This window comes from Mixophyes fleayi, chromosome 6 (genome assembly GCF_038048845.1).
Source record: "Mixophyes fleayi isolate aMixFle1 chromosome 6, aMixFle1.hap1, whole genome shotgun sequence".
Lineage (NCBI taxonomy): Eukaryota > Metazoa > Chordata > Amphibia > Anura > Limnodynastidae > Mixophyes > Mixophyes fleayi.
In genome coordinates, this window is record NC_134407.1 from 52691188 (window position 1) to 52707172 (window position 15985).

At 42.8% G+C, this 15985-nt stretch overlaps 1 protein-coding gene across 1 annotated transcript in view; it reads left to right on the forward strand.

The window, feature by feature from the left end:
• Positions 1-15985, forward strand: part of TLL2 (tolloid like 2) — a 141275-nt gene that overhangs the window by 94650 nt on the left and 30640 nt on the right. Inside the window, exons 3-4 of the mRNA XM_075216543.1 lie at positions 8038-8115; positions 14958-15104. Of these exons, the coding sequence (XP_075072644.1) occupies positions 8038-8115; positions 14958-15104 (225 nt within the window). The remainder of the gene's footprint in view (positions 1-8037; positions 8116-14957; positions 15105-15985) is intronic.

Sequence of the window (15985 nt, forward strand, 5' to 3'; positions counted from 1 at the left end):
TTGGGAATGTGTACTCTGCGACTAAAGAAAGAATTCACATTGATTGGTTCTTTTGATGTGTGAGGGTTCACTTAAAGACAGGAAGGTTTAATTAAAGACGTGCTGCTAGATTTCCTGCATCTAAAAACAAGATGCAGGACATCAGAGTTTCCAGAATTTCACAGATAAGTGTAAATATTGTTATCTTTGCAATGCATGTAAATCTATGTCTTGGTAAACCCGTTACACCCTCATTCTAAAAATAGCCTGTGTCCAAATCTGTATATAAAGCACTGTTTTGTACACTGAAACGTATCATTCTGATGTTCCATCTGACCTGATCACCTGGTACCGTAAGCCAGTGTGAGAGCAAATAAACATCACTTGCTTCAAAGACCTGCTTGAAAACATGTTCAATATTGCTGTAATCCTGTGAAGTGCAGATTAGACCCTAAATCTAGTCCCTTCTCCGTCTGTTTCTGAGGTTGGACCCAGCTCTCCAGTACAACCGCTCTGCCTGCTACCCTGCAGCCCTGGTCAGTGTGATAGGCCAGGGGGATCCATCCACAGCAACCCTGATCTATAGGAAGAGGTCAGGAGTACCAGTCCAAGTGTACCAGCACAGGAGTACACTAGTAGTGACACTTACCCAGAAGGAACATGGTTCTGAGCGCCATAAAGGAGCTCAATGGTGGCAGCAGGCTCCTCCCACTGCGGAAGGAGGTGCGTATTCTGAATAATGAAAGGGGACGGGGGCAAAGTAAGCCCAGCCGGTTCCCAGCAACAACAGACAGGATGGCATAGGCGGTCCATCCTGTCACAGGCGGTACTTGGACCAAGACTATAGCCGACTCCGGGAAAAGAGGTAGGTCCAGCGTGCCCACTACCGTAATGTGCGCCCCAACCACTGGTCATCGACTGCACTGTGTTTTCCAGCAACTCTCCATCCAGGATCTTCACCAGCAATGCCAATATACCAGGAACTGGACACCATTACTAGAGAACCAGCCTGACCATCCATAACAGGCACCGGACTCCAGCAAACCAGGGAGGGTGGGTGGGCAACTTCCTGAACTCAAGAGAATGATTTACTACCTGCCCATCAATCTTATGAATTATACCTAGCCCTCCACTGTGACATCAGATGGGCGGACTCCTCAGTTAAACTTTTGACCCCAGAGGACTAACTACAGTTTAGTGATACAGCCTCAGATTTTGATTTCCTTCAAGCTTAGTTCAGTCTTCAGTTCTTAATTCATCTGCACCCTTCTTTTTTTGTCTCTGCTATCTTTGTGCTGGCCACAGTTGTCTGAAGGAAGTACTTCCTCCATTGCAAAACATTACCATGAGATGGGAGATGAGTTACTAGGGATCATCAACATTTATTTATATAGCACCAGCAAAATACAATACAGACGGACAGACAGAGAGGTAAGTAAGACCTGCTCACAAGCTTACAATCTATGACACAATGGGATTATGATGCATGAGTGCTACATATTGCATATTGGTCCAACCAGATTGCAAAGGTTAAAAAGTGCTTAGTGGGCTATAAGATCCAATCACACAGCAATGTGGGTCAAAGGGTGCTTGTTTTGTGTGAACTGTATAAAGGGTGGTATTAGTGTACTCTAGGGAAAGTAAGGAGTTTTATATGCTATCCTCAAGAGGTGTTTTTTCAGAGGCTTGAAGACTATAGGAAAGTTTTATTGTGCGAGGGAAGGAACTTCTCAAAGTGGGTGCAGCCTGGGATGGTGCAAACAAGCTCCCCTGCTTCTTACCACAAGTAGAGTGGCATATTTTTCTCCTCTGTCAGTGAAACTGAGCTATGATGTCACAACCAAGTGCCACATTTCCAGTCTATCACAGAAACGGAGGAACAACAGCTGGCAATTTCACAGGTAAGAAGCTGCTGGGCTGCTGCTCCACCATGTCAGCAGCCTTAGAAAAAGAATTGAATAATCTTGATAACTTTGTAAATATTGTGCATTTTTTCCAACACAAATTTCACTGGGCACTGTGATTTTTTTTTTTTTAACCCATGAGTCTTCACACAAATTAAATCAATTTAAATATTTGGGTCTTTGGCATTTTAGAGCTATTCGCTAATACACTGCCGAAAGTGTCTTTAGAGGGGTTGTCAAGACAACCTATAGCCTTTCCCCCAACAACGAGCCAAGACGTTTCTTTCACTTAATCAATATCAGGCGTATATTATATATAACAGAAGCAATCCTATGCATTTCGCCTGTTTTATAACATAGTCCCAATGTTTGGGGAGGGAATATTAAAAACAACAACTTATTTCTTATTTCTTATTTGGGTTTCTCCAGGTTAGATCAGTCTCTTCTTTTTTCCCAGGCTTTTTGGGTAAAAGTTTTGAAAGGGACCCTTGCACATGCAAGTTTGAATCCAAGTTCAGCTGCTTGATGACACAGGAGTGGGGGCTGCAGTAGATATCACAGATAAAATGAGTACTAGGCCATATCTCAATATCTCACTCCTTATTTTAACGCCTCTTCTACACAAGAGCTGACCCTCAATACATTGTCCCCCACAGCTGCTCAACTAATCTTCCACGTCACTTGTCTCTTTCACTATACACAGGTATAGCTATACAGGTATATCACACAGCGTACAGGTACCATGCTTTATTATCCATCTCAAGTGTCCTACCATTGCTACTCCCTCTAAGCAGTCACTGTCACTTCAGCCCCAAATGACTTTTGCTAGTCTCCCACTCATAACACGGCTAGCTCTTGGCTATAGTTCTTTTTGTTTCCACTTTCTATGCTTGGGTCAGCATAACTCTTTTTGGCCACTAGGCAAGATTAACTTGGATTAAAATTGAACAACCTGTGGAACATGCAAAGACTCCCCAGAACTAAGGCTAGGGACAAACAGCATCACCCCACTTAGGGTCAAAGAGAAGCTTTTTTTAAAATCTCCGATCCCATCCTGAGTTATGCACTCCCAACTTCTCTAAACTATAGGGCACAGTCCACTAAAGAAGCCTTAGCCTATGGGGCATTCCATATGTTATATATGCAATGTGAAAACCAAAGAAAGCAGTTGTACTTAAAAACAACGTGTCTTTGTTACAAAAAAGGATCACACAGGTATAAGTAGGTGCAGTCAATGGTTAAACAGCTAGAATAAGTCCATAGAAACAGCTGGTGGCAATTGCAGAGTTCATTGGGTTTAGCATTGAAGCTTTAGGTGCTGAATACCTGTATACAATGTGTGAAGTGCAAGGCACAGGACAACAGTATTATTAAGTTTAGCTGGGAAGCTGGAGGTGCTGGATATCAGGCATGATGTGTTAACTGCAGGCACAGGTTTGTGAGTATAAGCAGGTTTGAAGGGAAGCTGGAGCAGGAAAGACAAGGAGACCGGGTTACTAGGTTAGCCAGGAGGCCTGAGGCACTGGATCATCTACGGGAGATTCTAGAAAGAGGAAGTAAGCAGCCTCAAGGTCAAACAAAGCTGAGGTCTGGGTCACAAAAGGAGGTACAAAAGGTAGGAATAAAGCAGGAGTCAAATGCCAGGGAAGAAGTCAGGATCCAAAAAGGAGTATCCCAAAAACCAGCATCAGAGACAAACAAATACTAGTTGTTGGAAAAGGCAGTTTAATAAAGGCGAGACACAGGTGATCACAATCCAGTTTAGATGATGAGGGCTTAACCCTTGCAGGCAAAGTGAAACTGTCCAGGTATAATGGCAGCATCTCTGGTAGTACAGAGATACCGCAGGCTAAATTCAGAGTCTTATCAGAAAATTTTATATTTTCTATTCTCTTAGGTAGGCAGTATTCCACTATTTATTTTTTTAAGCTTTGTCCACATTAAGAAAGAGGGGTCAATGGAACTAGGAAGACAATGGTAGATATTGGGCCTCAGCGGAGAGCTTGCACAAGGTGCATGTGCTCTGCCTGGAACCAGAAGTGTTATGAGGATCAGTGTAGTAAGACTGTACGAGTTTCCCATGGCATAGAGATATTTCAATAATCATTGCAAATATGTAGCATCGGCATCCTATTTTAATTGGTTATATTGTTCGCTTTGGAGTCAACACGTAGATCAGTGGTTGGCCAACAACCAAAATCTCGGTGTAGTTTAATATCAAATAATCCTCCAGTAACAAGATGACCAGGCAGGTAAAAGTGATCTTATGGTTTAGAAATCAAAAATAGTACCAGAACTAGATTTATGTCTACCATTTACCAATTTTCTTTTTATATAAAGAGGATTTAAATGTCCAAAATGTTTTGCTGAAGTAGAGAAGGGACTATGCCATCTTACTTGCTTCTTTAAACAGACATTTTCACTTTGCTGCATCTCTAAGTATTCATGCAACTCAAGTGCTTAAATTACATTGATTTTATCGCTTGCGCTCTTAAAATTTTTAGTGTGCTTATCTTGGTAATATTTGTTGGATTTATTAACGTGTTTCGTCCAAATTTTGTTTAATTTCATTTATTCTGTGGGAATGTCTTTGCTTTTAGCATATAATATTCATTACTGCCCATTTTCAGGAAGATTATCATCTGTATTTGTTTGTTGTACTTTACATCTTGTTTGATTTGTAGCATTTGTAAATGTCCGGTGCAGAGTTTTGTGTCTCCTTACAAATAAATGATGATGGTAGTCCAAATACATACTAGTAGGTTAAAGTGTATGTGGTAGAGCTTTTGACTGTAAGCTTCAGTGGGCAGGGCTGCCAAAAAGAATTCGGGGCCCCAGTACAACAACTTCATGGGGTCCCCCTTACAGGCGAGCATGTGTAAAAATTTTGCACCGCGGCTGCGCGGTGCCACTAAATTAGGCATGGCGGTGGCCATACAATTGGGGACCTGGCTATGCATCATTGGGGCGTGGCTGGCAGGGAAAAGCACTAGGCCCTGAATTCGCCAGAGCATGACATATGTCCAAGCACTCCTGACTTTCAGGACATCTAGCACCATAGTGTAGTATAGAAAGAATGCAGTGTGTATAGAGAGAGTTCACAGTCTTGGCCTGCACCTTACATTGGGCACAACACTCACCAAAAATTGGCATAGTCCCACTAGAATCACAACATTTCACACACTCTCCTGCCCTCTCCTACCTGTTCTTCTCACTTTCACCACCTGTGGCTGCAGGTTGCAGCTTGTCTGGGTCCTGGAATGTTGGGGGGCCCTATTTGTAATAAAAGTTAAATTCAATCAATAGGACCCACGATTAATAATTAGGCCTTCCTCCAGCCCCAACATTAATATAATAGGTTTATTTATTAAATGGGAATACTATTTCCCTCCCTACATACAGCCCCAGCAATAAATTAACAGTGTTTGCATTTCATAAATATACCCATTTCCCGCAACCATCACTGTCATTAAATAATTCATAGTCACATTTAATAAAGAGACCTCATTCTCCCCAAACTCACCCCCACATTCAATAGCCCCCATACCACCCCATCTTAAAATAATAGTCCCCACTATTACAATGCCCTTCCATTACCCCGCAAACAAAATAGCACCTATTAATTAGCCACCATCTACCTCACGCACACTACATTGCCAAAAGCTCCCTGTGCCATCACACACACATTACTGTGCCCCTTCATCATCACCATGCTGTGCCTCCTTACGATCACTGTGCCCCTTCATCACAACCACGCTGTGCCCCCTTATGATAGCACTGTGTCATCCATGCTGCTTTTCCCCCTTCATCACACTGTGCCGTGCTGCTTTTGCCCCTCTTCACCCTGTGCCGTGCTGCTCCCCCCCTTTCTTCATCACCCTGTGCCTTTTATCTCCCCCCCCCCCACACACACTTCTTCATCACCCTGTGCCTCTCTGCGTTCCTCCACTATTTTACTTACCTCTGTATTGCCTTCTTTCATCTTTATTTTCTTTTCTTCTCTTTTCTCTCTTCTGTCTTTTCTTCTGTCTTCCGTGCGCCACTCCTCACTGAATGTCGGGTGTGACGTGATGACGTCACGCCCGACATTCAGTGCAAATGGAGGAGGGAAGAGGGACGCCGGCGCTGCGGTCATGTGAGTATTTGTATACTCACTTGATCGCGGCACCGAGGCCGCACGCCCCCTCCCCCCCTTCCCCTCGCAAAGAAAAAAAAAAGTTAAAATGAAAAAAAAACAACATTTGAGAGCGAGGGCCCTGGCCAGGCATCCTGGCATGCCCAGGTCCGGGTAAATTAGTACCCGCCACCCCCCTCTCGGCGGCCCTGCCAGTGGGACAGAGACTGACTGAACATTCTCTCTAAAGCGCTATGTGACATGTTGGTTCTATAAGCAGACTGCAGTTAAGGATGGCTGTACTTTAGATCAGCTATGTGCCTCCTCACCTACATTATCAACTTCTCACAAAATGCGACAAATAAAAATTTGTGACGGAATTGGGAAATTAAAAGGTGGTGCAGAGATGTGCCATCACACCACGTACAGGGTTGGTTTGGAGATTTACTAGAACACCATCATAATCCAGTTGCTGAACCTAATGGGTTCAGCTGTCATTGCTGTTGCCACACCATAGACTACAGATGATGGCATGCCAAAATGATTCATTTGGTTAGGGATTCATTTGTGTGTTTTAAAAGATCATGTGGTGATTATGTGTTGCACCTAATCATGGATTTTGACTTTTCCCCTGAATATTCATGTATGACTGTGTATTTTGTATGTAACCTTGTAAAATAATGCCAAAGTGTGCTTTGCTGAATGACATGAGTTTGACCTGTGAAAGTGACAAGAGTCTTTTGTAAGTAACCAGGCGCAGGGAAAGATCTCTGAGACTTTACAGAAAGTGTGCAAACACCCTGGCCAGCCAGACAGAGCAGAGAGGTGGGAAGTCCTGTCCTTTGAAATCTCAGGCCTATATTTCAGGAAACAGATAACGTATTTCGGAAGCTCTGTGTCATTCTGGGAACCAATCTGCCTGGACATTGGGAGAGTTCATTTCCAAAGGTGGGGGAGCAGCAGTGTGAGCAAGGTTAAAATCAGCTGCCTCAACCAGTAATGGTGTTCATTCTATGGAGTGAGATTCTTCCCAAAGTTTACTCCTATCATGCCAAGTCTGAAACTAGTAAGTTAGTGATGCTGGTTTTATTTCCTATTTTATTTCTGAAACTTATTTGTGTAACCTATTTTGTATGTCCTTAACTGTTTTTTCCTTAAGCCTTGGAAACATTTTTCAGATTTAATACATTTAATCTAGCATATTCTCAGTGATCCTTTGTGAATTTACGAAGCCAAGTGAGGCTCATGCTACATGTGTATGTGATTTAAGTGTTAAATATTTATAAGTGGTTTTGGTGAATGCAGGGACTCCATAGTAAATCCTTTGTGGTGGTAGAAAAAGTGTATTCATTGGTAAGTGACTAAAGTGACTGCTGTCAGGGCTAGCTGTTTCAGATTGCTATATCTGAGGCAGGTTGGGCATTTGTGACAGGTCAGTTTATACTTTAAGGTGTATTTGATTAGTGTTTGAGCACCTTTTATCATCCTTCATTCCTGTGTCCCATTTTTAAAGTGTGTAGAAACAGAACAACATTTAGTCTATCGGGTCTTCAGAATGTACACAGCAGCAGAATATTTTTTGTAGAGTGCGCTGATCACTGGAATGTGGAGTGAGGGCAGGGCTACCTGTGATGGGCCGTGTCATGCGGGAAGGCAATTGGAGGTTAGTAGGAAGCATCAGACTGTGAACTAGAGAGAGTTCCATCAAAAGCACAAAGCAGTAGAGTGAGGTGTGCCCATATATGAGGAGCAGTTTATACATCCATTGGGTCTTGCATATGTTTTCATTTGGAACTTGAAATGTACTTCGAGAGACAACAATTGAAGTTAGAAAACTATAGCCTATAGGTGGAACAAGGCAAATGGAAAGAAAATAAGATTAAATGCACGAGCTACATACTGAGATCTTAACAATACTCAATTTCAGTTTGATTCACATATTAAAACATCAATGTTTATTATCTTTTTGTATCTTATACAGCTTTAATGCATTTAAAATAATTAACTAATTGATTTTGGTAATGTTCTTTTGTCTTCTAGGTGACCTGCCTGAAAATTGTACCACTTCAAGCTTCAACACAACAGCCTCCAATATCACAACCCAAAAAGTTATAAAGGGTAATGTGGTACCCTGCCCAGTCCTTTGGGTATCTTTTACTTATTTTTTTTTAAGAAATTACTTAATGAAAGTTATAACTCCAGTTTATCGTTTGTTTGTTTTTTATTTCCTGGAACAGCTAACAGAGATTGGTAACCATTGTTAAACAAGAATTTAAAAATTGTTTTCAAGATCCACTGCAGCAACTAGCGCTTCATTTTTCTATCTGCTGTCTGTAAGGTTACCAACATAACAACTTTGCTGAACCTGACATCTATTTACCCTTTCTTTACTTCCTTAAGTCCAGGGTTGGGTTAAGATTTGTGAGGGGTACCAGGGCAGGTATCTTGTGGAGGCCCCTGCCACTAAAAGTTTATTGTCTGAATTATATACTGGTGTTATATAATGTGTTCACCACCATTTTTTTCCCAATCTCTGCAGACTGCTGATTTGCTCATTAATTAGAAAAATTATAGTGCTGCCCAAGCACAGCCTCCATCAAGCCCACACATTCACAGGTTGGGCAAACACTACAATGACTGCCTGCAGTTAGCCTTGGCACACATGGCTCTGTGAACAGTGCTTCTGAAAGATGAGATATGTATTCCCAGGATGTGGGTTCACATTTACTAATTGCACTTACAGTTCTCTGTATTATTTTCATACCGTGTGCTCTCATCCATAGTGCCTGATGTTGTACAGAATTCAGTCATTTGTTCAGAAGATGTATTGGTGGTCTGTTTAGTGTTTGTTTCCTCCTTTGTAACGAAGTCTAGGGAGGCCATTTCATAATTTCTTAAGTCTTCAATAAAAGTCACGCTGTTGCTGATAATCACTTTGTCTGTACTTGGGTCTAGTATTCTGTAGCCTTTGGAACTCTAACTTTATCCAAGAGAATTTCCTTCAACTGCTTAGTTTTGTAGCGTGTCACATTTTTCTTAAGGAATAAAAACAGATGCTTTGCAAGCAAAAGCTCTGTGTTTTACACACAATTTCCCACTGTGCCAAATTTCATATGAAGTTTTTACCACCGTTCTGGAGAATGTTTGTTTTCTAAGTAAGTAGCTGACATTGCTGCTTCATGTAATGGGTGCTAGGGGAGACAAAGTCACACAAACTGCAATACCCTTCCCGACACCCCAGGTACTCACCCGATCCTGAGGGACCACTATAAGACGCACCGTACCTTTTTCTCTCCACTAACGGAAACCACCCCTCGCACCTGCTCACATGTCCTAGGCCACCCAGGTCCACTCGAACTCAGCCTGAACCCCGGCTGTTAAGCCAGCCTTGTTTTGGGGCTCAGGACTTTAGGTGCCCTTTCGGATGGGTAGAGGGGCCTTATATACCACTCTCAGCAACTCACACATTTAACTATCAATGGACCAAGTGTCCCCTACACTACTAAGGGCCTATCGCCTGCTATCAACTAGAAGGGCCTACTGCCTTGCTAGCAACCGGAAGGTAACCACATGGGTCTAATGCCCTTCTACCTTATCAGGGTCTAGCCCCCTCATAACCATACAGGACCGAGCATCCTCTAAGCTAAGGGCCTTACTCCCTAAACTGACTAAGTGCCTTGTGCACTATGAACTAACTAAAGGGCCTTACTCCCTTTAAACTAATGGGCCTTATGCCTAAAGCTGACTAAGGGCCTTGTGCCCTGCCTCACTCTAAGGGTCTAACTATGGGCTTAGAGCCCAGCTACTTATGGGGCCTAGTGCCCAGACAATCCCTACCTATACCCTAACTGTGCCAGACTTTATGCCCATTATGGTGCCCAGGTCTTATGCTTGATTGGTGCCCACAGAGTATTGTGGCCTAACAGACCTAACAGAGTATTCTATACTCACCTGCTCCACGCAGGATACTCCACTTGCTCGGGCGCCTTCCAGGCCCACCAACCGGTGGCGCCTCTTCGGCACACTGCTCCCCGCTCACAAGGGCTCCCCGTAATGATCTCTTCTTTTCCGTGATCTCGGCGTCTCTTGACTTGCACGCCGTCTTATTCTCTTGGCAGGGTAGCTTCTAGCCCTTGCAAGGGCTCCCTGCCACTTCCACCGGCGTCTGAGTTTTCTTTGCTTCTGGATGTCCCACAACGTTCTTTTCAATCGGCTCCGCTATCGCACTGAACTAATACGCTGGTCGCCGATCAGCCAGCAGGGAAAGGGGAGCCCTGATTGTCTCACTGCTGCCGGAACGTGCAGGGAAAAAAAGAGGAGTACTCACCGCTGGAACACAGGACCGTTGAGTAGTTTTCCATCTCTTCTCTCTTTGCCCTCTTCACGGGCACCTCGGTGGCTGGGCACATCTCCACACTTCACCCCAGTATTTGTCAGATAGTCTGGTGTCTGCTAACATGCATCTCATCATTTAGTTAGGGTTTTGTTCTTCCTTTCAGCTACCCATTTGGCTCTGGTGTATATGGAATCATCTTTTGATGTTCTATGCCGTGCTGTCTTAAGAAGGTCTCTATTTTGTTTCATGTAAATTCACTTCCATGAGGGGATTTCACGGAAACTTGTTATTTGTGATTGTGATAGTCCTGTAATTTGTCCAATAATTCATTGTTGTTCTTTATTATATTGGTGACTGAATATCTTGAATAGTTGCATGTAAAAGTCACTATGTATCTCCTTCCTGATGTGCGTAACTTCATAGGACCAAACATGTCACTGTGTATGAGGTCAAGTGGTCTTGAACATCTACTCTTGTTTATTTTTGGAATTGTTGCTCTTGTGGTTTTAGCTTTAATTTAACAATCATACCTCATAAATGCTGGACAAAATTATAGTATGAGATCCTTTGTCAGGGACTGCCTTTGCAGTTCCTGTATGCTTTCTGGGTGCAGCCTTGGACTGGCCTGCCGGGCAGCCGGACTAACCACCGGTAGGCTCCGCCCCCTCCGTTATTAGGGCAGAGCTTACCGAACAGCTGGTTCCCTACACTTTTGATGGCGGCGACACTTCGGGTAACCACACTACCGCGCAGGTGCAGAGAGCCACGTCTGGGCTTTCTGCACCTGCGAGGTAGTGTGTTTTTCACTTTGAGCAGGGGAGGAGGAGTTCCTGTCCGCCCAGAGGAGCATGAAGAAAGGACGCTGGCTGGAGCTTTGCATAGGTAAGTAAGTGCACTCCCAAGCCAGCCTGTCATTTTTTTTACATTTTTTTTATACAGAGCGATCAATAAGCAGAGAAGAATGAGGGGGAAATGGGTAGAGGTATGAGGGATAAGGGGAAAAGGCAGCATGGCAGAGAGTAAGAAGGGGCCAAAGCAGCATGGCAGGAGTGTGAAGGGGGGCCAGGTCAGCATGGCAGGAGTGTGAAGGGGGGCCAGGTCAGCATGGTAGGAGTGTGAAGGGGGGCCATGTCAGCATGGCCGGAGTGTGAAGGGGGGCCATGTCAGCATGGCAGGAGTGTGGAGGGGGGCCATGTCAGCATGGCAGAGTGTGAAGGGGGGCCAGGTCAGCATGGCAGAGTGTGAAGGGGGGCCAAAGCAGCATGGCACAGGGTGATCAAGGGGTGCCCGGAGAAGGGGGGAGCAAAAGCAGCATGGAGATGAATGGGCACAGTAATGTGTGTGTGATGGCACAGCGGGCTTGTGGCAATGTAATGTGTGTGTGTGGTAGGTGGTGGGTAACTAATGGGTGCTATTTTGTTTGTGGGGTGATGGTGGAGCAATTTAATTTTATAGTGGAGACTATTCATTTAAGATGGGGTGGTTTGGGGGCTATTAATTGAATGCAGGGCTGAATTTGAGGAGCATGAGGTCTATTTATTAAATGTGAATATGAATTATTTAATGGCAGTGATGGTTGCGGGAAATAGGTATATTTATTATACGGAAATGCTATTAATTTATTGCTGGGGCTGTTTGGTGGGAGGGAAATAGGTTTATTTATTAAATGTGAATACTATTACTTTAATGTTGGGGCTGGAGGAAGGCCTAAGTATTAATTGTGGGTCCTATTGATTTAAATTAACACTGGGGCTGTTTGGAATTTTCTAAATGTACCCATTTTAATTTTTACCAAATAGGGCCCCCAACGTTCCAGGGTCCAGATAAGCCGCAACTAAAGAAACCAGCGGCCCCAGGTGGTCAAAGTGACAAGAACAGGTAGGACAGTCTGTCAAATGTTCTGAGTCTAGTGAGACTACCCCAATTTTTGGTGACTGTTCTGCCCAATCTAAGGTGCAGGTCAAGGCTGTATTCTTTATATACACACTGCATGCTTTATATACTACACTATGGTGCTAACTGTCCTTCGTGGGCTGACCACTTCCCCTCTAGTGTCTGGTCTTGCCTCTTTGATGGCTGGCCACACCCCCTCTGGTGGGCCCCTAGCGGTGCAGTCCCCCGGTGGGCCCTTCATGCCCCAGTCCGACACTGTCTGGGAGTCTGTGGCCCAGGTGTCTGTGCCACATACAAATACAATTATCGTGTCTGGGTTTACTTAGTATCACCTTCTCCTCTGAATTGTTGAGATGATATAGATGTTAGTCTGTGCTCGCTCTGGATATCACCCTTCATCCATCCAAGATAATACACTTGTCATCAAAGAATTTAATGGCAAGTCCTCTAGCTGCCATGCACCTTAGAGATAAGAGGCTGACTTCAAAGCTAGGAACATACAGCCAGGGCCACCGAGAGGGGGTGGGGGCCGGTACTAATTACCCGGTCCCGGGCATGCCAGGGGGCCCGGCCCGGGCCCTCACTGCTGACGATTTTTTTTTAAAAAAAATGTTTGTTTTTTAAACTAGATTATTTTTCCTTTGTGGTTTTTTTTTGTTTTGTTTTTTTTTGCGGCGGGGGGGGGGGCTCGTTCGTTGGTGGGGGGAGCAGGGTAGGTAAAAAAACAAACAAACAAAAAATAAAACATACTCACGTGATCCACTATAAGGGGGGGCCCCATGAATTTGTTGTACCGGGGCCCTGAATTCCTCTTGGCAGCCCTGCATACAGCACATCATTTAGTACTGTCAGATTGTTCCCATTTGTATTGGGAACATGTTATAGAAGACTATGCAGGTCAAGTTATGTAAAAAAGTTTTTAGCAATCGTCCTGTAACTTAATGCTCCCAAATCTGTCCACCAAGTATTGGATAGGTGACCTGCTGTTGCTTTTAAAATGTTCACTCTACTAATTTCTGCATGAGTCAGTGAGTGTGGTTTTAGTTTTCTTCATGAACCCTTTTGGAAATTTCCTCTATTGCTCTGTTTTCCATATTGAGTAATATTTCTTCAAGTGTACACTCTTATCTTGCATCTAAAACTTGTTCTATTTTCCTTATTCTATGACTTTATATCTGTGGCTTTAAGGGCCATTCCCGCGTCACCTTCCATGTTGTCATGAACGAGTTCCTTTCTACACTGGTATTCATCACAAAGTCTAGTCTTAATTCCTCTTCATACCTTGTTTCCAGGGCATTAATCAGTGCACTGTATGTTTTGGGTAGACTGCATGTGGCTATGTTTTATGTCCTCACCCATTGACTGGAGTTTTGTCACTGTCTTTAGCATTCCATTTAGGTGTTCCATGTATGTTCCTTCCCAAAGTCTCATTTAGTATAGTTTCCTCAGAAGAAATACCTTACTGTTTAGACCGGACTTTTCATGCAGCCTCTGTGGTAGTCTCATGTCTTATGTGAATTAGCTGGTCATCTTCAACTAATAAACTTATGGTGCTTGTACCTGTCTGTTTTTCGTATCCTATTCTTGGTTATTAACCTTTGGACTGTCTGTAGTAATAAACTTCCACAAGGCATCTGTGGATAGCAGCATCCCAACCTTAACTTTCCACAGTGAATAATTCTCATTATTTATTTAGTTTAGCCACTGCTAGTTTAAGCTCTGAGCCGATGGCCATTTTGTTTACTTGCTTTATTCCCTTTTGAAATAATGCAGAGTTAGCCGCATACACTTTGCAGATTTCACTGGATAATTGCTTGTATTCTTCTGTTGGGCACATAACCTGTTGCTAATTATGCTTCTTTATTCAAGCATCAACACACAAAGGAAAAATGTGGGAAAAACTTTACTTTGACCAGTACAGGTAGACACTTACAATATGGAGAATTAACTAGGATATAAGAGAGTATACTATCACAAGAAGGAGAGACTACAGATGACAACTTAAGATACAGCACCAACTACTGTCCCTCCAGTATAGTAACTAAAGTAATACTTAGCCTGTAGCTGTTGTTATACTAAAATAAAATGACCCATATACAGTATTTGTTACTGAACAGCAGTTGTGGATTTTTTGTGTGTGTATTAAACCCAAATAGTACAGCACAGTAGTTATTTTTTTTAGAAATGGAAAGGTATATTGCCCCATTGCTCTGGGGTGCCACATGGGCCCCGAGGCATGCCCCTAGCTGTTTTTCTCCTCTTATAAAAATAGTGCTTCAATGCTGCGCAGCATTGAAAGAATATCACTCAGTGGGACATATGTCCTGTCACCAAATTGCAACATAAGTCTTGAGACGTAGAACAGTCCCGTCGAGATGGGACTATGCCACCTAAATTGGGACAGTTGGGAGCTATGCTTTATGGACTTGTATACTCTGCCACGTTCAACTCTTGGTCTACTGTAGCTTTCAATGCGCACACTTAAAACTCTGTCATTAATATTCTTACGTTGTTACAGCTTAATGAATACAAAAGGCTCAAAACACAAAATAACGTACAGGATGTGTATGTATATATATATATATATATATAAGGTGATATTTATAAAAAAAAATAAAAAAAATAACAGAAGAATTCCATGGGTTGTCAGGTTCATTGATATTAGTTGGTGTACTGGCAGTCAGTAGTATGCACTAGAATACTTAAACTATGTTCCAACTTTCTCTACAAGGTAGTTTGGATGCTTTGACGGCTAATCGATCCACAATAGAACTCCCACTAGAGCATGGAAAAAGGGACCGCCGAGCTGCAACTTCAAGAACAGAGCGAATATGGCCTAGTGGAGTCATACCGTATGTAATTGGAGGAAACTTTACTGGTTAGTGTATTTTGGCTTTTTGCAAATGTGCTGTGGTCTTGTAAGTAGTGATTCAAAGTGCTATATAAACAAATATATGTACGTACGTACGTACGTACGTACGTACGTACGTACGTACGTACGTACGTACGTGTATGTAAGTGTGTGCATGTATGTACATATGTGTGTGTGTGTGTGTATGTGTGTGTGTATATATCTACTATATAAATGCCTAGTGGCGTGTATGAAAAAAAAAAAAAAAAAAGCTGCAGCGCCACCTGCTGGGCAGAGTTATTCACTGACCTATATATTTCTTGAAGGAGAAGTGACAGTTGGGAGTGGTTGCCGGGGGTGACAGTGGGGAGTTTTTAACACCTTAAGTAGCTTGATGAAGGATGTGGCGATGAAGATGAAGGATCAGGTGATGGAGAAAAATGATGAGGTGGTGACATGTGGACAAAACCACATTAAAAAAGGGCGCTTGCGTCGGGAAGTAACGCTCTTCCCCTGAGGAGGCCTGGGCTAGGCCCAAATGCATGACAAGAACCTTTTTAACACCTTAAGTAGCTTGATTTGACTAGAATGCATGAGTATCATGCACGGGTTAACTTGTGTGTGTGTGTGTGTGTGTGTGTGTATGTATGTATGTATGTATGTATGTATGTATGTATATATATGTGTATATATATATATATATATATATATATATGTGTGTGTGTGTGTGTGTGTATATATATATATATATATATATATATATATATATATATATATATATTTATATATATATATATATATATATTTATATTAACCATAGCCTTGGGAATCATTCCCTGCCCCTAAGATTTGCAGTGTTAGAGATTTAGCTTCAACTATTTTTAGATTGAATTTAGCTATAGGCAAAA